The 25,244-nt window shown below is 37.7% G+C and overlaps 1 protein-coding gene across 3 annotated transcripts in view; it reads left to right on the top strand.

Annotated features, from left to right (window-relative positions):
• The window catches only part of LOC137293797 (baculoviral IAP repeat-containing protein 6-like), a 166,692-nt gene that overhangs the window by 46,188 nt on the left and 95,260 nt on the right, over positions 1 to 25,244 (top strand). For all 3 annotated transcript variants that reach the window (XM_067824541.1, XM_067824540.1, XM_067824539.1), the window contains exons 15-24: positions 1,935 to 2,344; positions 5,237 to 5,362; positions 12,061 to 12,315; positions 12,597 to 13,296; positions 15,097 to 15,316; positions 16,281 to 16,495; positions 20,473 to 21,263; positions 22,368 to 22,516; positions 22,686 to 22,808; positions 23,887 to 24,167. In XM_067824541.1, the coding sequence (XP_067680642.1) occupies positions 1,935 to 2,344; positions 5,237 to 5,362; positions 12,061 to 12,315; positions 12,597 to 13,296; positions 15,097 to 15,316; positions 16,281 to 16,495; positions 20,473 to 21,263; positions 22,368 to 22,516; positions 22,686 to 22,808; positions 23,887 to 24,167 (3,270 nt within the window). The remainder of the gene's footprint in view (positions 1 to 1,934; positions 2,345 to 5,236; positions 5,363 to 12,060; positions 12,316 to 12,596; positions 13,297 to 15,096; positions 15,317 to 16,280; positions 16,496 to 20,472; positions 21,264 to 22,367; positions 22,517 to 22,685; positions 22,809 to 23,886; positions 24,168 to 25,244) is intronic.

The following is a 25,244-nucleotide window of genomic DNA, read 5'->3' as shown; positions in this document are numbered from 1 at the left end:
TTTAACACTGCACTAAGGTTACCTCAGTGACTTACTATCACCTTAGTGCTTTGTGAAAGGAGGCATTGGTCATGAAGTCAGGAGTGGCTGACTCTGGGTCACTTTGCCTGGGGATCTCTGTGAACTGTGGCAGAGCATCCTAAAGCCCAAAGTGGTGGTAAATGTAAGTGCAATAATTTTTTATAATTTTTATTTCTGGAGTGCTTGAAAACTGAAAAGACTTCCCATCCCAGCCTTTGCATGTATTAGCCAAAGGCTAAAGTGGTGTCTTTTGCTGTTTACAATATTTAAAGGTCACATGCAACGTGAAACACAACTTTGCAGATTCTGGTACCTTTCGGTATGCACTTACCGAAACAAATCATAAAAAATGCCAATTCAACCTATAAAGTTGAAGAAAACGCGATGAAAAAAAAGCCCGCGAAATCGGAGTTCAAACGTTTCACTAAATTCCCCCCAGCGCTGGGGGGAAAACTGGTTTCAACAGCTGTGCTGCGCTGCGTCCATAACGCATGCGCAGTGAATAGGTTCGCGGAGCTTGAAACAGTATGCATGCCCAGCGTCTGAGGTCGTGAGCAGTAGTCTTATCTTGGTTGTGTACACAAACAAGTAAATGATCTACTCGTTACGTAAAAAGAACTTGTTGATTGTGGTAAGCAGTCTCTGTCACAGAGAAAGCTCAGTGTCTGGTTTATTCACACCTATATGTCTGCCTGCCTGTCTGCTAAAGACAACATGCAGTACACAGCTTCAATCATTGACCACGTGTAATTTGAACTTAACACCTATCAAAGTATACGACATAAAGAAAATAAGTTGATTTATGACTCGTGCACCCTAGTCCCTTGTCTGCCACATTAGGTAATTAGGCACGTGTGATACACATGACATGTTTTTATGTCTGTGGGTTGAAAACAAACTACATTCACTTTTTTCGGATGACTGGATCTGACGGAAACTGGTGAAAACTCTTGTCAGTTTCAAGTCCTGCCTTGTACTTGGACGAATGACAGATTCCAGCCATGCAGTAGTTTACCATCTCTACTGATGTCATCTTTGATTGGATCGAGCGCAAATTCGGAGAACATGTATTTTCAAAACCCAACATCTCTATATACATTCTTCATGGATAACGACTTGTTTTAGTGTGTATGATTTTGTTTGACAACAGTATATGAATCCATACTGAAACGACGCATCAAGTACACAAAAAGAAGTTGTTATCCATAAAGAATCTTACTTTCTTGTGACTCGCTATACTTCTAAAATGCCCATCAAACAGATCATCTGTCTGTACACACAATGAACCCTCAGCAGATCAGCAAATGAAACAGCCAATCAGAATCCGTCGTTACACTTGAGTGCACATCCAGGTGCTAAGACTGGGTTCGGTCTCCCGAGGGCTTCGTTTCGGGGGAAGTAAGCCCAAGTACAAAATATTGCACTTTTGAATCGCGATTGTACGCTTATAATTTGTTTATTTGTTTTTTTAAAAGCAGCAATGTATATTATATGTCATGAATAAGTGATAAATGTGTTTTAATTATGTTTGATTTTTTGGTTGCATGTGACCTTTAAGAAAATGAATTTGTTTCCTGTTTGAATTTGACTTATTCATTGTGTTGTGATTGTCAGGACCATATCTCAAAAGAGTACAAGAGCACAAGCAAAGATCAAGTTGTCAATTGCTGCCTTTTGCTATAAATCATTTTAAAATTTTTATTTTTGTGTGTTGCCTTTAACTTTGATATATGCGTGTTCCTGACATTAAACTATGAAGTTAGGGATCCCAGTTCAGTGTGAATGTATCCGATAGTAAACGGACAAACAATTTAGGCAGTGGGACTTCAAGTAATTGTAAGATGATTACTTTCAAATTTGTTGGGTCTGGAGGGATTTGTCATCTTATTTTACCAATCTCTCATCTTTTCCAGGAGACTAAAAAGAAGATGTCAACACCAGTTGCATCTACTTCTAACTCCTCAAAGCAGAAGACAATTAAGTCCTTGTTTGAGAATGTGCCCTACATGCCTGGAGCTAGCGTTGCAGAGAGACTAGCCGCTACAGCACCACATAAACAAAAACTCACTGATGTGAAAGGCTGTGATTGGATTCAGGAAATTTCATTGACAGTACGAAAAATGAAAAAAACAAACATTCCACGAGAGAGGCCCCAAAGAAATGCAATGATTGAAATGCAGAGCTTTCATGAAAGACTGTTGAAATTAGTTGCTTTTCCGAGTGAAAATGAATTGGTTGGCATTGGCACGGAACATGCTCAGAACATAGCACTAGATGTTTTGACTTGGATAACTGCAATACAAATGAATGATCCTATCAAGAGGTATGCAAAACACTTATTGAAAGGGTGGGTTTCACCCATATGAAAAAAAGTCTGTATGGGTTAGCACAGGTTTCCTAGTGTGTTTTTTCAACCAATATGTTCTGTGCATTCTCAACTAGAACAATGAAAGTTAATGCAAAAAATTTGTTTGCATAATCATTACATGCCTTTAATAATTACACTTTATGATGACATAAAGTATGACTGACAAGATCTAAAAATTTTTTGAAATAGCACTTGCTCATTTCCAGAAAATGCTTGAAAAGACATGGTTACACTGCAGACATTTGACAAGTACATTGTCTCTTTAATATGTTTTCTTGTAAAGAAATATGTGTGGTGGCATAACCTAGTGATTAAGACGTTAGATTGTCACACTGGAGTTATATATCAAACTGATTTCAGCTGAATTATTGGAACATTGCTCAAAATTACTCACTGTAAGATATAAGGTTGTGCTCACAGCATGTAGCTTATTAAAAAGTCCATACACAATCCAATCCTTCCTCCCACCAGCTGCCTGGTAACACCAGTTGACTTGTCCCTAAGGGAATCATCTTCCAGATTCAGATATGCAACATCTGAATATTTGAAATTTTGACCTTATTTTGATAATTCAAATTCTCTGAAAAGGTGTATTTCTTCATGCAAACATCTATACAGAAGTTACCAGACTGAGGAATCATGACTTTGACATAAATGCTTGTCTTTACAGTCACATATTTTATTCCATTTCTCTGGTTTTAATATGTATTATTAGATTTCACGTAAGACTGTTGACTAGAAGCCAGGTTGAATCAGTATCACAGAACTAATGTAAAAATTTCATTTTGAATTTAGTAGGTAACTTTCGGTATATTACATTGTATTCAAAACTTGTCAACTCTTGTCTTTTGCTTGGGAATTATTCCTATTTATCTATTTATCTATTTACTCCTGCTTTTACTAATTGAGGATAAGTTTATCCCCATGACAGGTTTTACTTCGAAGTCAAGTCATGTACCAGGATTTACTTCATTTTAAATATATTTTACTTCAAAATCAAGTCATGTACCAGGATTTACTTCAGTTTAAAAACAACTATGTTTTACTTTAAAATCAAGACATGTACCAGGATTTACTTCAGTTTAAAAACCACTATATTTTACTTCGAAGTCAAGTCATGTATCAGGATTTACTCCAGTTTAAAAACCACTATGTTTTACTTTAAAATCAAGTCATGTACCAGGATTTACTTCAGTTTAAAAAACCACTTTGTTTTACTTTGAAGTCAAGTCATGTACCAGGATTTACTTCAGTTTAAAAACCACTATATTATACTTCAAAATCAAGTCATGTATCAGGATTTACTCCAGTTTAAAAACCACTATGTTTTACTTTAAAATCAAGTCATGTACCAGGATTTACTTTAGTTTAAAAAACCACTTTGTTTTACTTTGAAGTCAAGTCATGTACCAGGATTTACTTCAATTTAAAAACCACTATATTATACTTCAAAATCAAGTCATGTACCAGGATTTACTTCAGTTTAAATATATTTTACTTCGAAGTCAAGTCATGTATCAGGATATACTTCAGTTTAAAAACCACTATGTTTTACTTTAAAATCAAGTCATGTACCAGGATTTACTTCAATTTAAAAACCAGTATGTTTTACTTTAAAATCAAGTCATGTACCAGGATTTACTTCAGTTTAAAAACTACTGTGTACTTCGAAGTCAAGTCATGTATCAGGATTTACTCCAGTTTAAAAACCACTATGTTTTACTTTGAAGTCAAGTCATGTACCAGGATTTACTTCAATTTAAAAACCACTATATTATACTTCAAAATCAAGTCATGTATCAGGATTTACTCCAGTTTAAAAACCACTATGTTTTACTTTAAAATCAAGTCATGTACCAGGATTTACTTCAGTTTAAAAAACCACTTTGTTTTACTTTGAAGTCAAGTCATGTACCAGGATTTACTTCAATTTAAAAACCACTATATTATACTTCAAAATCAAGTCATGTACCAGGATTTACTTCAGTTTAAATATATTTTACTTCGAAGTCAAGTCATGTATCAGGATATACTTCAGTTTAAAAACCACTATGTTTTACTTTAAAATCAAGTCATGTACCAGGATTTACTTCAATTTAAAAACCACTATGTTTTACTTTAAAATCAAGTCATGTACCAGGATTTACTTCAGTTTAAAAACTACTGTGTACTTCGAAGTCAAGTCATGTACCAGGATTTACTTCAGTTTAAAAACAACTATGTTTTACTTTAAAATCAAGACATGTACCAGGATTTACTTCAGTTTAAAAACCACTATATTATACTTCAAAATCAAGTCATGTATCAGGATTTAATCCAGTTTAAAAACCACTATGTTTTACTTTAAAATCAAGTCATGTACCAGGATTTACTTTAGTTTAAAAAACCACTTTGTTTTACTTTGAAGTCAAGTCATGTACCAGGATTTACTTCAATTTAAAAACCACTATATTATACTTCAAAATCAAGTCATGTACCAGGATTTACTTCAGTTTAAATATATTTTACTTCGAAGTCAAGTCATGTATCAGGATATACTTCAGTTTAAAAACCACTATGTTTTACTTTAAAATCAAGTCATGTACCAGGATTTACTTCAATTTAAAAACCGCTATGTTTTACTTTAAAATCAAGTCATGTACCAGGATTTACTTCAGTTTAAAAACTACTGTGTACTTCGAAGTCAAGTCATGTACCAGGATTTACTTCGGTTTAAAAACCACAATGTACTTCGAAGTGAATGTTTTTACAACTCCGTGGACAATGGCTATGACCCATAATAGTTTTGTAATGATGTGTTTCATTTGAATGTAGAACTTTTATGTATTTTACATGTACATGTTGAAGGAAGCACAGTCGTTGCCTGGTTGTTGTTGTCCAACAGCATTTGAGGGACATTGTGAAAGCATGTCTAATCGATGGAACAAGAACAACAGCTCACAAGTGTTCTCGGTTACTTGCGCTACTACTGGAGTGAGTATGAAAATAATTTCAACTCTGTTGGTATGAAAAATGCCTCATCACCATTGAACACAATGCATATGTTGTCTAAAATTTTGCATTTTTAACTTACCTTACCATAGTTCTGTGCATATTCAAGCTCCGCTTGAAAAAGATCAGACAGTTGTTGATTAGCCATTCTTCTAGAATGGCTGCCTCACTTATTGACAAGTGGACAGGAATGGAAGTGATGTGGTCTCCTTTGCCGTGCAGCACGGGCCATCCAAAAATCACTTTCACTAAAAGCTTGCCTTGACATAGATGTTTTTGTTTTCTCTGTGTACTATTACTTTCTTCTATGTGTGGGTGTAAATAAGTTTTTCGCCTACCTTGCTACCTTGTGTTTCCACTTCACTGTAGGATGTTTTCCCACATCACTCCGTCTCGGCGGAATACAACCTTACTCGGGACTGATAAAACCCCATATTTCCCTAGACACGATGTGATAATGCTTTTTTCTAGCTGAATGTTTTCACTAAATCAAAACAAGACAACACACATCGAATCGACTTGTGTTTATATATATGAGATGCCACTGTTCACATTTATTACTAAAGGCTTGTCGATGCACGCTTTTCTCACTTTGCTTTGTCACCGAGGCGTAGCGGGTAATATGACTTTCGTAACGGGATTACACGACTTTTCTACTCCCGCTCGCGGATCGTGATGGATGTACATGGTATTTTATCAGAGTCACATGGACCAATCAAAACTCAACATTCTTACATGAGGCTAGATTATACTTTTTGTTTTGGTGTCTTATATACTTCAGTGTTACTTTTCACCATAGTATCCATGCTTGTGTAGGTGTAAATGTGCTGGTAATCCTTATTCATTGCCTTTTTCTCACTCTTCACAGGACAGTGGATGTTTACACTCTGCTGTTTTGCTACTTTGGGCGAGCCCATTTTTTGCTGCAGGGGTGTTTTCCATTTTTCTGCAGTTGTGTGGGATTGTTATTTGTTGCGACAGGCTTTTTCTTATGTGTTACAGTATTTTGTGCATGACTCAACAGTTTTGTGGTCTCTGCAAGGCTCCAAAGTCAGCCAAAAAGTCACACCCTTGGTGTCTGGACTGTGCTTCTGACAACTGTTCGCTCGCAGAGTGCTGCAAATTCTGCACTCCTCTGACTGTTACTGCCTTCAAGGCTTACACTGCTGCCAAGGAGATACCCTGTTTTTCAGTGTAGGAGGAAAATGGCTTCCCCTGCTTCATTTCTTGGCTCTCGGACGTCACTCCCACAGATGCCTGACGGATGAATTTCTTCAGCGATGGAACAAACTTCCAACCGTGAAACTACTCCTGAGCCTTAGGCGTTGATGCATCTTTGTTGACCTTTCACTACTGAATATTTTGTCTCACCTGGAGGTTCAGACTCTGTTTGATGCTTATTCTACCTTCGGCAGCTAGTGCTAACACCCACATCAACGCATTTACAGAACTGACACCCCCAATGCCCAGCACAGATGCTGTTGTCAAGTTACACCAGTCAGCGCCACTTCTAACGCTGTCCCCTCTACAGGATTAGTGCATCCCAAGGCTGGAACATTTGTCTATGGCATCGAGAGAGCACATTCTGCAGCACCAACTGATTGAGGAATGCCTACTCTCCCAATACCAGGAAACCAAGCGCTCCCATTGCTACAGACACTCTCATTCCACTCTGATGTCAGGGATTATCAACTACAAGAAGTCCCAACAGGAACCTCCTCAGGAACTGAGCTTTATAGAAAGCTTGTTTTTGATTCACAGCGACCTTGTCAGGGCTCCTCAGGTTTCTCAACTTAGCCATATGCGCCCCCTGACACCATTGTCCTTCAGAGTGCAGTGATGGGGTGACTGTCTGCCTACATTTGCAGTAATCGCACGCATGTTTTGGTGGTGAATGTAAGATCGGTGTTAATAATCTAGTTACCAGTTGTGAAACATGAACAGTATGCTTTAAATACTAGCATTTCACAAATGCTTTGGTTGTGATAAATAGTAAGTTTCAAGTTGCTAGGTTAAGCATGAAAGAAGCAATCATCGATTTCCGGCAGAAGATATCTTTTCATGATGACAAATACTAAGTTTATTTCCTGATGGTTTGATTTTGTAGCATTTCTATGAGTCGATATTGTTAATGATACACTTTTCCACATTATGTTATGTCTTAGCCCTATTGAACGCATAATATTCATTTTATCTATCTAAATGTGATCGGGTCCAATCACTGTACACCCACTGTGTATGCTTACAGTGATTGTACTTTTTCTTGCAGTGATCGGTATCATAGAGTCTTTTTCAAACCTGCCTATGGACCATGTAGAAGTGAAGCTGACTGAAATACATAAGCTTTATTGGCATAGAATCAGAAATCAGCTATTGTGCGAGAAAAGATGGAGACGGCACAGCACAGGTTAATGAAAAAATAACTGCACAGCACAAGTTATTGAAAAAAATGACTTTCTTGGCACTTGTGCACATGCCTTGCGAACACTTGGCTGTCCCTTTCTCTGCACTCCACTGTCGTAACAAACAGTGGACTGTGTAAATATTTTAATGATAGTTTGTTAAACAACTTTATATTTTTAGGACAAAAATTCTTCAAAATCCTCACAGAGTTGGTTTGATGATGATCCATGTTTCACTGAGTATGCTATTTTCAATTGTTTCCGAGTTAGATTGCAATTCATCGTCCTCTTTTGAGCCAAACGTACTATAGTTGTCATAAATAAAGGGTCAAATGATATATAGCCTAATGGAAGCTTAGAGACATTTCTTAGGAATGACAGAACTAAGAGTGTCATCATAGTGTTAATTATCATACTTCACACCTTTCTGATTGGCTGAGTGCTTTTCTGTTATTTTCAGTGTAGTCCACTTGCAAGAGAGTAACATTTTCTATGAAACCCACTGCTGGGAATGCCAAACTCATTTGGTACCTCGTTGTAGTAATTTTTTATCTGAAGTTACAATGAATCATGTGTGATATACGGAAATTAGTGATATTTTGCTAATGCGATGGAAGGGAGATAACTTTAAATTTGGTTTTCTTGGCAAACTCTAGCAATGGCTACAAAAGGTTTTGTACAGTAAGTTAACATAGGGAACATAAAGAAACATCGAGGATACATCAACCCATGTTCTCCTGGCCAGTGAACAACTTGTATTGTGTGTTTGCTGAAAAGTGGCTGCATGGGTTTATTACCCGGGGGAGAGGGGAAGAGATACAATCAACACTTTGTCTATCTTGTGCCGGCCACCATGGGAGAACAAATTGAATCTGCTTTCATCTATGAAGAGCACACAAGACCATTGGCCATGATGTCTACTCCATCTCAAATGTGCTTGCCTACAGCAGAGTCCGGCTACCTTTAAACGTCGACGACTGGCACTCCTGGATATCCTTACATTGTTAACATTGAAGTGTTCTGTTGTAGCGCAGCGTTAATCGTATGGCTATCATCTAAGACTGCTGACAAGTTTGAAATCTTGACATCTCTGCCACCTTCTACCGACAGCACCCTGACTCACATAAAAGGGGATCGTAACCTACTGCCAAGATTGACCAGGCCTATGGTTTGACACTAATCTCTCTCACCTTCCCTGAACCACATCATTTTCCCTACATCCTAGCCTCTCTTTCTCTTTCAGCAAGTGTCAACAAATGGATTTCCATATCAACATTTTGAGTAAAATATGTGCCATTTGAAACAGGATCTATCGGACATTAAAGAACTAAATATGTTTTTCCATACTGTTAAGAAGGTTTGTAAAAAATCCAGTTGTGTTTCTTTGAAACAAAAACAAAGATTTTACAACTTCTAAGAATTGTTGTTACCAATAGCTTGGCTCTTCATTAATGATGCTAACAGACTTAGAGTGACTTTAGCCTTCCTTCAACACCGTTACTGTGGCAGTTGGGTATCCTTGTATTTAAAGTGTTCGCTCTTCACACCGAACACCCAGGTTCGATTTCCAACATGGGTGCAAGGTGTGAAGCCCATTTCTGGTGTCCCCTGACAGGAAATTGCAGGAATATATCGCTAAGTGCGGCACAAAACTAAATTCACAACACTGGTATTGATGATACTAATGACATGTAGTTCCATTAATATGTTTGAAACTACAAATATCCCTGAATAAGTCTTATGAAATTATTCTATGAATATTTAAATAGTACAAAAAGTACGAATTGCTCTCTTTACACATTTCACATGATACACAGACTGATTGTATATACTTCACATTGTGGAAACCTTCCACATCTACAAGTTTGTGTGGGTTTTGAAAACTGATCAGTTGGTCAACAACAAATCTCTCTGAGTAGTTGTGAGGATGTTAATGGAAAGTCGAAGTATGAGACGTATTTCTGCCAAATTGGCGATACATCCACGTGCCTTTGGTTCACCTTCTTGCTTAGGGGACTAGCTGTGGCTTAAGATACTACGGGGACAGTCACCCTATCACTGCACCTCTGCAGGACAGTGTTTCCAGGGTTGTGATATTGGGGCTGTCCCAACCGCTCTTTCCCTTCTAGGTCTCATCTCATCTCAGCTCAGGACTTGACACTCATAGGACGCCTGATGCTCTGGCCGGTACAGCATTTTCTTCTACCGTATATTCAGACGGACGATCTATAGTTGATGTTCATTCTACCCCTTAATCTTCACACTTACCTCTGTTGGTGGACTGCAGAGTCAAATGTCTACATAGGAGTCTCCTTGACAGAGTTTGTACTTGACCAGGAGCTTTTCGTAGATGCATCCCTTCAGAGTTGGGGAGCACACCTAACTGATCAGACCACTTCAGGACTGTGGTCTGAAACTGAGTCAAGTTGGCACATCAACAACCTACAGCTCCATTTTTGCAGTCCAACACTATGCACCTCTTCAGAGGAGCTCCATTCTCTTGATGGTGGTTTGACTGATCAGCAGCCAGGAACTGCAACTCAGACCTTCCTGTATTCTGGACGACAATGGTATCAGATCCAGAGCCTGGCACATACAAAGATGCAAGAACATCCTGGCAGACGCTTTGTGAAGACCAGGTAAGCCGTCACTGATAGAGTGGGTGCTGCATCCAAATGCATTCGATCTTCTATGTCACAGTCATTGATGTCCACTGATTGACCTATCTGCGACAGTTCAACAACCAACTTCTGGTGCACATCCCCAGTTCCAAACTCTGCAGCATAGGCAGTCACATTGTTTGCCCTCATACAGAAAACCTGCATATTTGGCGGACAAATTGTCTCAAATATGCAGTCAATTTAAAAGCTTGTGTCATTGTTGACGCAATGCTATTGGGCCTTAAGCTGCGATACTCTAAGCTTGTCATTTGCTGTTGTTTGAAACCCCTTAGTTTGTTGTTTGCCTGTTAACTGGACAGTGCTGATTGAATACCTGACCTGCATTACCTTGCTTTTTATCATTATTAAGCTGTCACAGTTGATGTCTTAATGGTCACATGCAACCAAAAAATCAAACATGATTAAAACACAGTTATCACTTGTTCATGAGATAATGCATTGGTGATTGTGAAAAACACATGACTGTGTCAATAAACCAAACATTGAGTTTTCTCTGTGGTTGCTTATCACAATCAACATGTTTCTTATGTAACGAGTAGATCATTTACTTGTTTATGTACTCAGCCAAGATTAGAGTACTGAACACGACCTCATACTCTGGGCAGGCATACTGTTTCAAGATCCGCGGACTTACTCACTGTGCATGTGTTATGAACACAGGGCAGCTGTTGAAACCACTTTTCCCCCGAAGACTTGTCCGTCGAGGATGTGCAGTGACTTCATTCATTTGGTCCACTGGCAGTTGGCTAGGAACTGAACTAAGGTATCTACAACTCTTTTCGACCCGTGAAGGTCCAGGATAGAATAGGCCTTCAGCAACCCATGCTTACCTTAAAAGGCGACTGTGCTTGTCGTAAGAGGCGACTAACGGGATTGGGTGGTCAGGGTCGCTGACTTGGTTGACACTTGTCGTCAGTTCCCAATTGCGCAGATCGAAGCTTATGATGTTGATCACTGGATTGTCTGGTTGTGACTCAATTATTTATAGACAGCTGCCATATAGCTGGAATATTGCTGAGTGCAGTGTAAAACTACACTCACTCACTCACTCACTCACTCACTCACTCACTCCAACTCCTTACCTACTGGCCTTAAGGTTAACAGAGCATACATGTTTTCCTTTGGGTTTATCTATCTTCTTTGCTTGGTTTCCCTTGGCATTTGTTTTTCTTCATAAGATAGTCCTTTTGAAAGACACCGCTGGCCAAATGTTGAATCCATATGCATAGACCTATGGTAAGTTAAGTTAAAAATTTATTAAAATCTAAATATTTTAGATATTTAAATACTTACCTTACCATAGGGTGGTTATTCCCTCCCAATGCTGGATGCTCCTCCCCTCTTTAGACTCTTTAGTAAAAGTAATTTTTGGATGGTCCGTGCTTGCGCTGGAAGGGAAATCATGTCAATTCTGTTCCTGTACATGGTAGAACAATGGCAAATCAATTGGCAGGAAGTTTGTCTTCAGTAATTTTTTTTTACATGTTTCTTTCTAATTATTTCATCCTATGTAAAGTTATTGTCCAACAATTATCCCACCAGTAACTTGATGAAACAGTTTCTTGATGAATCCTTACAGTTTTCAAATGATTGTCAGGTATGCTAAAGTATCATCAGATCCTGACCTGGCCCCAGCCTTCAGTTACCTCATGCTGCAAGCAATGATCAGCTGCTTGCCTTTGCTCCCATGTGCCACATCAGCTGGAGCCATGAAGTGGTTCTTCACAGTGTTGAACCATGTCAAATGTATGGATATCAACACTGTTGCTAAGACATGTACAGAACTCTTATGTGCAATTGCTAAGCATTATCAAGAGAGAGCAGTTCCATTACATGCTCTGTTAAAAGCAAGGTAAGAGCAATCTGCATTATTCGCTATTTTGCCTACTCGTTTTTAGCTAAAGTAAATGCACTTTGTGTGTAATGTTTCATTTTCAGATTATAATTCTAATTTTTGAAACTCCAGTGAAATAAAATGTAATTAGTGATATTATCTGTCTTAATGACAAGTGACAGTGGCAATGAAAACTTTATCATGCATGTGACAGCAGATCCTTTATTTTCAGTGATCTTATCGTTCCATGTAGATTTTGTGAAGATTTGGTATATTTTTATGTTTTGTTTTTCTAACAGATACGGGTTGTATGGTCATCCCTTGGAACCAGATCTGTTTGACCTTGAGAATCCTCAAAGCCTGAAGAACACTGTCAAACCCAGTGCATTTCAAATTGCTAAGGCTAACAATATCAGTGCACAGTCCATGTCAACAACACCTACAGTACAAGCAGCCCTTGAGGCTACTCGGCAACAGGACGAGCCAGATCTTTATGAAATGTTGTGTTTAAATTCGTCACAGGACAAGTCGGGAAAGTCTCCAGTGGATTATGCACGTAATCATGTCTTGGGATTGTTAGAGGCAGAGCCGCTTCATTTTACTTGTCATGCTACCAGTGATGGCACCAGAGTTGAGAGATTGGATGCCAATGGTAATACGTCACTCCCATCTACTGCACCTTTAGGCATGTCAGGCACAATAAACTTTGGTGAGAACCCTCCACCAATTATCAGTGGTGGCACTGGCATGACTGGCATGGCAATGGCAGACTCCCTGAAGAAACTTGCCCAGATATATGCCAAACAGTTGCATCCCAGTTATAAGCAGCTTGAACAAGCCATCACCGAAGCTATCCATACCCCAGGAAAAAAAGTAACCAAAGCTCCAGAACTCTTTCCACCAACACCAAAAACTACACCTAACTTAATGACTCCATCTGTTACACCACCAAATGAAACCTGGCATGTACAGGTTGTGGCACCACCATCAGTTTCCAAGGTAATACATGCCTCAGCATACATCATTGATGGGAAATATTCATGAAACATTAACATAACAATTTGCATGATGGAATATTTTCATTTAGAAATTCAAATCATATTCCTCATTTGGCAGATGTCATTGTCAGTTAATACTTTTTCTAATACTGCACATACTACCTCATCCTCTTGAAACCTAGTTACTTTTACAATTTGTATGTGTGGATAACATTGCAGATCCTCTTTCTCCTGTTAATCGTATCCTTAAGCAAAGACAAATTAGTTAAAGTCATGACAACATGCTTGTCAGATAATTGTACCTATTAAATGATAGTTACTGACTAACTATGAAGATCTTACAGCTACTGTCCATGATATAGAGGATGCTAAACGACCTTACGTGTACTACCATTTTTATTAAACGAGTTAATGATTTGATATCAGACGAGCGAAAGCGAGTTTGATTCTATATCTTTAACGAGTTTAATGAAAATGGTATTTGACAGAAGCGAGTTTAGTATCCTGTTTATTACTCGCCAACATAAATTGACAGAAACTGCGGCGAAATTGCCTACAGTGTGAGGATTCTCAGCTTGCAAGTCAAGCAAAATTTAGTAAAATCATGACATCAACATTAGCATTGTCACAACTTTGAACCATTTTGGCGTCATACGTCAAGCGGTATTACACTACTGTAGTATTGAAGTGAAAATATTACACTGTAATATCTTCAACGGGCAAGTAATAAACATGACTATTACCCTGGCATCAAACAATCTTGCATGTTGGCCACCATGCAGTGTTGACCATTTGTCTTTTTGTGTCACCAGGATTTGAAGTGATTGAAACTGCACTACCTACTCTAACAGGTTCATGTAATTGGAATTGAAGTTTTCCAGTATGTCTGTCCCCTATCTATCTGCCTGATTTAATGCCCTGGCGTTAACTTTCTCATCTTCAAAATCCCCATGGAAACTACATGTTCTGTGGGGTTAAAGCTTTGTTTGAATCATCCTTTCTAAGGTGACACTTAAGTAGGAGCCAGATTTCGATTCTTGCAATATGGCCATTTCATGTTGCAGCCTTTGTAGTATTGATGTAGTGGATAAAACATGCCTCAGAGGTTTTTGTAGACAGTCTAAACCCAGAGGGATTTCCTGAACCCTATGTTTCACATTGTCTACCAAAACCGAGGAGACATATATACAGTTAATGATGGATGATTACAAAGTAGATGATCATTTAATGAAGTTACATAACAATGAATGACATGCAGGTAAAATCAATTTGATGACAGTAACTACAAATAGATAATTCAACTCATATCCTTCGTCGGCCCTGGTGGCTGTGTGGTAGAGCGTCTGCTTACAAATCTGAGAGTTGCAGTTCGAATCTTGCTTTTGAAAACATTTGCATTTTTAACTTAATCTTGAATGATGTTTTTCTATTGATTTCAAACACTCGTATGTCATTTCAATGTTGATGTTGATGTTGAGAAAGGAATAGATAATTACAAAAAGTGAAACCTTTGAAGAGGTCTTACTAACAAAACAAAAACCCCAAATGTGGTTATTCTGGAAAAGCAAGAGATGACCCAATATAAAGTGTAAAGCACACTTCGGGTTTATATATACTGCTCTGTACCTAGAGAGATTTTAAATTTTGTCTTTGGTGATACAGAGTTGAACTGTTATAACAGAAAACAATAGTTTTCTTAAACCCCCAAACCATGATAAGGTGACGTGATAAATTTCTTGTCCACCAAATATTATTTGATTTTCACGGTAATTAGCTTCATCTGAATGTTGTTGTGTTTTAGTTAATGAGCGGTGAGAGTGATATCAGCAAGCAACAGCAACAACAGCAACAAACAGTTGCCCCACAAACAATATCACTTTCACTAGCAGGTGGTTCTGGCCAACCATCCACATCCCAGATCCAGCAGCAGACACAGAAAGCTTCATTTGCTTTTCCCCAAAACCAGGCTTTATTGCAGCCACCTCCACCTCAGGTCCTTGTCATTGAAAGAATGCACTCAGGTAAGTGCATATTATTATTAGTAGTAGTAGTCTGGAAGACCTATTTCATTATCCGATTCTTATTCTTATTCTCTTTATTTGTTGTACCAGCTCTCCTGACCTAACCGCTGGGGCGATTTCAGTAAATTTTCTGGGTTGATAGCTCGTATGCTGAAAGGTATACAATGAACAAAAATCCTGACGTCAGGTGTGTTAACTGGAATTCGTCTCAGGCTGTATATTTGCTCATTCCAGAGAAGTTTGAAAGCATCATTTTCCAGGACGCCCTGGACATGTGCAGGGTCGTACCATTGATGGACCTCAAAGTCAAAGCCACAGGCATGGTGAAGACAATAGTAGAAACAACTAGGATGCCATCATGTCTTGAGACATGCTGTTTAAGATAGTAAAAGCAGTGAACCATGCCATCATGTCTTTTAAGATATGCTGTTTGTGCCAAGGAAGGGCATCCACTGACAAAGTGTTGGATAGTCTCTGTAAATTAATTGCAAAGATGACATTTCATGTGAACTTTTGGCATTTTTCAATTCTGAATAAAATATTTTTTGTGTTTCCATGGCAACAAGTTTGACTTAGACTGAAATTAGTGGTTGTGCTCCTTTCAGGGGAAGAACTTTTAAAACCCTTTCATTACTCTTTTTCCACATTTCTATATACACACCAAAACTTTGGCATTATCATAACTTATGACCTGCTCTTGAATGATATTTTGACTTAGTGGGGGATATTGATGACTTTGTCTTCGTGTTATTAAAATAGTATGATCTTTCTTTAGTGCACCTATCCACTAGTACATGGACAAGGTGCTGGTATCACCCTGTATTATCAAGCCATTGTCTTCACCCAGCTTATCTTATCGAATCTGGTCTACATTAGTTGAAAAGAATGTGTAACTTGTCAGTTGATGTTTTTAGCCTCAGTATGAATTTTTTTGTCTTTTTCATGATTGTGTTCTTGTTTTCAGGTGCAAGGCGTTTTGTGACACTTGACTTTGGAAAGCCAATTCTTCTGACTGATGTAATAATACCAGCCTGTGTAGACCTTGCTTCCCTCTCTATTGATGTGTGGATACAAGGGGAAGAGGTTGATGGACAGAGACTAGTTGTGGCTTCAGACATAGGATTAAGAACTCTTGTCATGAACAATATTATGCCTCCACCCATCTGTCGCTATCTGAAGGTAGGCAGCAATTTTACCGTTTTATTATACAAATGTTGATTATGACAGGATATCCTTAAAATTAAAACAACATACAAAGACAGTGTCAGGTATTACCAATTATACAGTTATCACCAAACAAAATATAAATTCATCATTTCTTTCTCAAATCCTTGAACAGTTTCTTTCTCAAATCCTTGATCATGACATCTCTTTCTATGTACAACCATTGATAGAAACTTCATCATAAAGCATAACTTTCATCTATCATTGAAGTCAGTTATTTTATCATATATGTTTGAAACAAGTTAGTAAATAGAAAAATGTTTGGTAGTTGTGCTCATCATGAAATATTTTTATCACCTATTGTCACTCCCTTTGCCCAAGGTGTAGTGGAAACTTGTTCTGTTATGTTACCCAGCCCTACCATACAGACGATGAACAAATCATCAAAACTAAACTCCTATGCACCAAAACTGAACTCATATCCACCAAAACTGAACAAAAATCACCAGAAACTGCCACATTTCATTGCAAGTGTAGCAAATCCACAAAATCTCAACATTTTCTACTTTTTCTCCAAGCAGAAGTTGATGTCATAGAATTCACCTTGCCAGTGGGTTATGAGAAAGTACTCTTGCTTGACAAGGGCATAAGCGTCACATCATATGTATTAAAGAAGTTGTTACCCATAAAGAATCTTACTTTCCTAATACTCATCAACTTCTAATAATGCCAATCAAACAAATTTCCCAATGGGTTACTTGAACAGATCATTAGTTCAGATTCTGTCAAATTAAGCAATTGCTATGAGTTAGGCTAGGGCATAGTGTGTATTTTTTAGGGTAAAAATATTTTGGTATAGTTAAAGAATACGTATTACCTAATGTCACGACCCCCTAACCCTAATGCAGACCCTAAATCTTACCCAAACCCTAAACCTTACCCTAACCCTAACCCAAACCAAACATTAACTTGCTTGCTTTCAAAGATGGCAGGAGGTGCATGATATTCTCTAATACAGCTTATGTATTATACTTATATTTACTCACACATCCCCTAGCTATTTCCATTCTCCTCAGAATTTGGTTTACTTTTGGCCTTAAATGTGAAACTTAAAAAGTGATGAGTCACAGAATGGTCATGTGAGAGTGAGTGTGCATGTGCTGGAGAATGGTGTGGAAATGTGAAATATTTTTTCTGTTGTTGGTGCACAAAAAAAAAAGTTCATCATTCCTCAGACAAAATTGGTATGAGTCAGGGTAAATATGAAACCACAAGGATACGTCACACGCTTGCTTTCTTTACCATTTGTAGTAATTCAGGCCTCCCTTAGTAATGGAAGGAATTACTGCCAATTTGAATGAATTGCATCTCAAATGTAGTCATGGCCCCGGAGGTTGTTTATGTCTGAACATCGGAAACATCCGGGAGCATGACTTATGACGCTCTTTTGCAGTGACGATCTTTTCTTAAAAAAATAATCTATAGCTCCGACAACACCTCATACCTAAACGCATTCAACATGGGTGGTCAACGATGGATATTTATAAAAATGAAAACAGTAGAAACTAAAAACAAAACTTATTGAGACGGATGCTCCTTCCAGTGACGCCATGTGAGTTTCAGGACGCGACCGACAAATCACGGAACGGAGCCGAGAAATCTCCGAAGATGGCCAGGCGTGTTTCAAGAATACCAACATTCTGTTTCTGATAGGGGCGTTGTCTTTATGTTATTACCGTTAACTACTGACATCACTGCAACTGCTTCACGAGTTGGCTGTGCTTGTTTACATTTGAGATGCAATTCCTTCAAATTTGCTGTTATTCCTTCAGTTACTTAGGGGGACCTGTAATGAGCGTGTGCCCCATCATGCTCCAATGCACACAGTGGCTTGATTCGTTCCCAGTGCAACTTCAGCTGCGTTCAGCTAGTATATTGGATCAGTTTTAATTTTACAATGAATGAATGAATTATAGCAAGAAAATAGAGTAAAAAGCGTGGATGGATGAAAGAAATGGACAAAAAGAACACTAGAAATAAATACATATGTGAAGGAATGAAAGTGTAAATGATATGCCACATTACAAAGAATGCAAAACTGTTGCTAGAACTCATATTTTTTTTATCCCCCACCGCACGTTTAGTGCAAAGCAGGGGATGTAGTATTGGGCTCTGTCCGTCAGTCCGTATGTATGAATTGGATTATTTTAAGAACCATTCGCTAGATTCTTTTCATGTTTGGTACCTAGGTTCATCATAGTAAAACATCATAATATGCACATGCCTTATCTGAAATGAAATGTCAACAAATAAAACTCCAGCCATGTCAGTTAAAACTATCAGGAATGAACAAATAAAATAATGCAATTTATACTTTGTCAAGACAAAACACAATTTGGCATCATGTAAATATCTCCATGATATCAACAGGTCTTCATAATAAAGTAATTATATTTTTATAAAGTTACTTGTTCATATTTTTAGTTTTAACAAGTGAAGTTAGTAGAATTCTAACAATTCAGACAAAATAAATCATGATATTAGAATAACTGTAAGGAAATACATTATTGCCTGAATATGTCTTCTCCTGCGCTTCTTCAGCATTGATGTCACAATCTTTTCAAGTCGTTGATCATAATATCTCACAACAACTGGATACAGTTTTGTATTGGAGTAGTCATTTGATCCATCTGTTGCAACACTGAAAGGGGCTGATTTAATTCTCTCTGTTATTTCTCTTGCATGATTATCAGCAAGGCATATTTCACAATTGCTGGGGATTAAATCAGGCACATCCATCTTTCTTGGCAATATCCGGAAACATTTGTTTGAACATTTTCCCAGCGGTATCAGAAATAGAGAACAGCAAATTATTTTCAATCAAGAATTTTGAGAAAATAACTTCAGGACTTACTACAGTCATCGTATGATTTGGCATAGTGAACATTTGGAAATCATCTTCTGACTGGCATTCTCTTTAACCTTTGCCAAGTCGACATGTGATTTTTCGACTGGCATGAATATGGAGGTCACCAATGCCACCTTGAGAAAAGAGAATGTCAGCTTGATAAATGGAGCAAAAAGCATCTGATTCGCTGATCTTCAGTGACACAAAACAGGGGTATGTCATGCTATATTTTGCTCTAAATTTCTGATTATGCTCGCTTATTGTTTGTTTTTTCTTCTGGCAATGTATCAGACTCCGCCAATTTGATGTACTTTTCGTGCTCATCCCAGGGTATCAGTAGCATTTGGAAAAACATTGGGAAATGTTGTCGTCTTTAACACACTTACATATTAGAGATCCAAAGATCACACGCTATGTATCTAAATGCAGTACCGGTGTAATGTCAAAAATCACCAAACTAAACCGGTGTATTACGAAATTGTATAGAACTTGTGTAGAATTTTTCTGTAATTTATTTGAAAAATCAGGTTTGCGAAGAGAAATTGGAGAGTGGATTTTGCACTGTAAAATTGGAGTTACTCCATTCAACAGAGTAGCTGGTATTTCTGGTCATATGACAAACCATGGCATACTTTAAGGGGCCTTTTGAGGAGTAACCACTCCTCCTGTTAGAGTTTCCCTGATACAGACGAATATTTAAAGACAATCCAGCAGAGCACTTAAACCAAAACCAAGCACACCATTTGTTTAGAATGGCTTGACACAGGCATTCAGCTGAGCCAACAAAAGGTAACTGTATGGAGAGTAGACCATGTCAGTTATATGTATATATCTGCAACAGGTTTGCTAGATAGTATTTACTATTTACCCATCTTTATGTGTGAATATGGTTCACATTAGAAAGTTTTATTGTGTGTCTTCATTAGGAAGCAGGAATATTCTGTAAGGTTTTTGGTAATACCTGATATCACTCCAGGTAGAATTATTTTGTGTTATTAAATTTTTGTTGTTGCATACACATCAGTTTATTTCATTGATATTTAATTTAAAAGTTACGCAGTATTGACACTTATCATTTTTCCAGATTACAACTGTGGGAAGATATGGTGCTGGAACAACGCGTTCTCGGATCCCAATAGGTGCTTTCTATGGTCATTGTTATATTCTACCATGGGAATGGAAGGAATATGTGGAGGACCAAAGTGCTCCTTCATGCAGTCATTCCGCAGCTCAACTGGAAGTTCAAGGCCAGTCCCAATTGTTGTCACAGCTTGGACTCTTCATGTCACTTCAAGAAGATCTTCAGTGCAGATACAGTCTAACAAAGACTCGCTTGGAGTCACTTCTCAGTGCTGTGGATAGTATGCAGTTCCCAGCATCACATGTTGAATACTATTTGAAGAAAACCAAGAAAAATGATGAAGACAATAGTATCATTCAGACATATAATGACTGCTTACAGCTGCAGCTGCAGCTGAACCTTGCTCAAAGAGCAATTGTCCGTCTGAAAAGAGCACTTGGTATCAAAGGTAGAGAATATGAGGAAAATGTGAATGTGAATAATTTGCTTCGGCAAACATCAACAGATAAGCTTAGAGTGATGTTGGAGAACCTGCTTGACACTCTGCTGAGTATGAGTACAAGCACCCCAACAATTCCACAACCACCCTTGTCTCTGTACATGGCACTAACACCACAGACAAGTGAGACTCTCTTTAAGAACTTATGTCTGTTGGGAAGCAGGCGTATCCAAGTCAGCACAGGTTTACTACTGTCTAGGATCTGTGGCAGTCAAACATGGTGGGGAACATTCTTGGGAAATATGCTTCAGGAATTCTTCCACTCTGAATATACTCAAATATTTCCTCAAGACAGGTACATGGACTTTATCCTTCAATTTAACTTTTTATACCCAAAGAACCTTTTAGTGTTGGGAAAGGAGTATTTGTTGACACTAATGAATATGATATGACCTTTCTAAGATGTTTCGCTAAAGGTGTCCTCACACTTTAACTATAATAGTTCAGGGCAAAAGTGCACTTTTTTTCACTGTACATAGGGGTTGAGTAAAGAGTATTTCTTAATTAATTCCTGTTGGTGGCTTTAGCTACTGAAGAGCTGGTAGTATCTGTTAACTTTTATATTTTTATTCCAAGGAATTCTATCTGTCCGTACCAATAACTATTGTTAGACTGTTTTCAAATTTGAGGGACCACCTACTTTGTCTAAAGATGAGGTGCAGTGCATGGTATTTTTTCTGTTGTAAGAATTACATGATTTGAAATATTTGGACTTTGTTTGAGAGTTTGTTCAACCCATACCATGAACAGTATTCATCAACTTGTTTTCAAATTTCTAAAGTCTAAAGCAGGGATGCAGGGAACTGTATGGGTCCAAGATTGAAGTTTTTGAAGGAGTTTTCAAATAGTATATTTTGACTTTAATGAAACCTTTCTAATGGAAGTTTTTGTTCATCTGCTATCTTGGATACATTTGAATTGATTTTTTCACCTAAGGGGATGACCCTGCATATCTGTAGGAGACTTGCAGTGAAATAATTCAACGACAAAAACAACAAAAATTATTGAAAATTTCACACAATCCATCTCTTTTAATTCATCAAAAATCTCATGTTTGCTCAATCAATAAATTTACAATCTTGTTACAGATTGTATTGAGACTGTAGAAATAATGTCTTTGTTTAAAAGAAAATTGCATTACCAAGTCTGTTAAGACCTTGTATTTTTTCAAGAATAATCATTATTTGTTGTTCAGCTGAAGTTGTAAGTCACAGTGGGGGTTATTAGTGAGCCTTGCTCATGTTTTTCGATAGGTTTTGTAAGAGTCTGATGTTGTTTGATTTTAATGCTTTCATTATGTTACTTAATATGCTCATTGAATACCTTATTTTATTTTATATGTAAATGATATTCAATGTTTCAGTCAAAAGTACTGTGAAGATGAGATTCTTTTTTGTAGAGTATTTGTGCTGCTGAGTGCCCTTGGCCAGAAGTCCTTGAGTGGTCCCAGCTCTGTCAGCATAATGGAATCTCTGCTTGCAATGTTGGCCAAGGTGTTGTCCCCACTTACAAATGCACCTGATGCTGCCTCACACAGAAACTCAATAGGTTTGCTTACAGTACTTTCATTGTAAATCAGTTTTATATACATGTTTCAGATTGTGTGGGTTACTTCTATTCAGACTGCTATTCCTGTACCAGTGATTTTTCAGTTACATATTTTCTGTAAAATCTGACACTATTTTAATATTGTTTTTCTTCGCATTTTTCTTTCTAGGATGTTTGGACTTGTCGCTCGTTAGTTGGATTCTTCTTTTCTTGTGCCGAAACTTTGACAACTCTTTTGGTCTTACACCGGGAGTAGAAGAATCAGAAAAAGTAAATCTGAGGAAGGATGCAGGTGAGATTCCCTTTTGTGTTGCTCTAAGAGTTTTAAAGTTTCTAAATGATCTGAGGGCTGAGACTTTTCAGATGCTATTGTGAGGAGATCATACTCTCCTGTAGCATATTTTTAAAAATATTGTAGTCTTAAATATCTTTTGAGTTTAAGTTCCAAATGTGTTGTCAGTTTATGATGCGTCTTCAGCCAATTAGGTAGACGCTTTGCCATTGTGACAAAGATGAAGGACTAATACAAAAAACACTAATGCAACATGATATAACTACCCATGCACTTGTTCATATGGGAGCCAATGGCTGTTGAATGCCCTTCATTATTTGATCAGTTGTATAAGCCCTTGGATTCAACAGTGATGTGCAAGGCATAGGCCATGTGCTATTGGTGCATTTTTCTGAAAAAATTGGTTTTAAAGTGACTGTGTCAGTACAATAAATTTACTGGTCTCTTGTCTGAAGTTGTTGGTGATGCACCAACTCACCGTTATTCACAGTAATCATGGTTAGTTAACAGCTTGTCATGCCTTGAAACAATTTTTAGTTGATATAAAATGGGTACAATCACCATCAATGCCTCATTGAAAGTAATATTTCTTGATGCTTCACTATAATACGCCAACGTAGCATTCTGACGATGACAAGCATATTAACCTCATCAAGGTTAAATAGTGTCATCCATTAAATTTATATGACCATCCTATGCACCAAATTACGTAAGGTATATTCAGTAAACTTTGCTATTAAAATAGCTCACTGTTGTAGTATAATGCAATTCTGGCTTAGTTTATGAGAAAATATGCATTGTCTTCGCAATTCATGTGTGGAAAATCTGAAAGAAGCCTGTTTAGAAACCTGTGCCTACAAACCATAGAACATTCCACTTCATATTTTTAGTACAGTGGATTTATGTATCTCATTTCCATCAACATGATCAAACAGTTGATGGTTGCAAATAATGGTAAGGTGGTGTCCCCATGATTTTGGAAAGGTTAAGCAGTACTGAAAGCAACTTTCAATAAAGGTTGACATCGCAAGATGCTATCTTTTTTGTGTTGGTTTTGAATATTCAATATTTGTTTCAGGATCATGCCAAGCAAACCGCTGGGGTTTCATCCAGGGTCACGTATCAAGCAATCCTTCTCGAAGCAAATCTCGTTCTGGCAAACTATACAGAAGGTCACTTCAAAAACGCATTCTACACCACAAACAGAGACTTCATGATCTAGAGTTAGCCAAGAAAAAGTTTGTTGAGAGCCAGCTAGAGAAGAGTGGAGGTCAAGCTGTGGTGGGGAAAGAGGCTCAGGCTCTCATGAAACAGCAGGAGCAGCAGTTTAAGAAGGAGTTGTCACAGTATGCTTCTAAGGTTAATTGCTTTTTATTATGGAAAACTGAATCTTTTTTCCTTTGATAAAGTCAAAAGAATACATGTGCATAACCCTGATTCTTGGATTTTACTGATGTGTGGCAAAAATCTTATTTTAAAGGCAAAATTTCATTTTGTATGATCACTGACTATTTTATTCATTGATTCAGCAAATTGAGAATGCCTAGTATCCCACTCATGAATGGAATGTTTGTCTGCTGAAGCCATTTGCAATCTTCACCCAATTGTGTACCCACAAAATGTGACATCACCTTGTTTCGCGGATTTCGTAGTTGTTTACTTTATATCACTATGTATGACAGACCATTGCAGTAAGTATTGACAAATTCAAAAGCAGATGACGAGATGTGAGAAGGTCAGTGCTTACAGTATCCATTTTACTTGACATTTTGTAACAATAAATTTTGGTGTTAGTGACATTCGTGATCTTGGGCTATTATCTTAGTGCTGGACAATTAGATTTAGTGTATTTACATGTTTTGCTGAGATTCCAAACATTTTTGTGACTGAGGCGTGGCTTTGTATGTACATCAAAAGTACCACTTTGTGACGTCAAACGAAACCTACTTTGATTAATCATCTCCTCGAAACATCGTTACTCTGCTCCTTGACAACTTGATGATATGGACCTGTTGATGATGCACGTGTACGAGAATTTTTTCCCTTAAAATAGGGAAAAATAGTTTATAATTCTAATTCTGTCAGGTCACTATTAATCTTTATTAGATATTATTCTCACTTTGCATACTTATGTTTTACATCCAAGACTGAAACTGCCAGATGTCTTGTGTGGATTGACTTCGACCATACTTAAATTTTACATCCAAGACTGTACACTGGCAGATGTCTGGTGCGGGGGGTCGGCTTATGCACGAAACATACCATTTTGACATTGATTTTAGGGGTCAAGTTAGGGGGGTCGACATGTGTGGGGGTCAGCTTATACACGATAATATATGGTTATTTACAAGATAGCATGATAGTTACAGCAATCCACGAGTCAAGGCTATCTATGAATTTATGGTTCTGTATAGATGTTCGTGGAATTTTTCCTGA

Source organism: Haliotis asinina, chromosome 8 (assembly GCF_037392515.1).
Source record: "Haliotis asinina isolate JCU_RB_2024 chromosome 8, JCU_Hal_asi_v2, whole genome shotgun sequence".
NCBI classification, from domain to species: Eukaryota; Metazoa; Mollusca; class Gastropoda; order Lepetellida; family Haliotidae; genus Haliotis; species Haliotis asinina.
The sequence above is the reverse complement of the archived record's forward strand: the minus strand, read 5'-3'. Positions and strand labels throughout refer to the sequence as shown.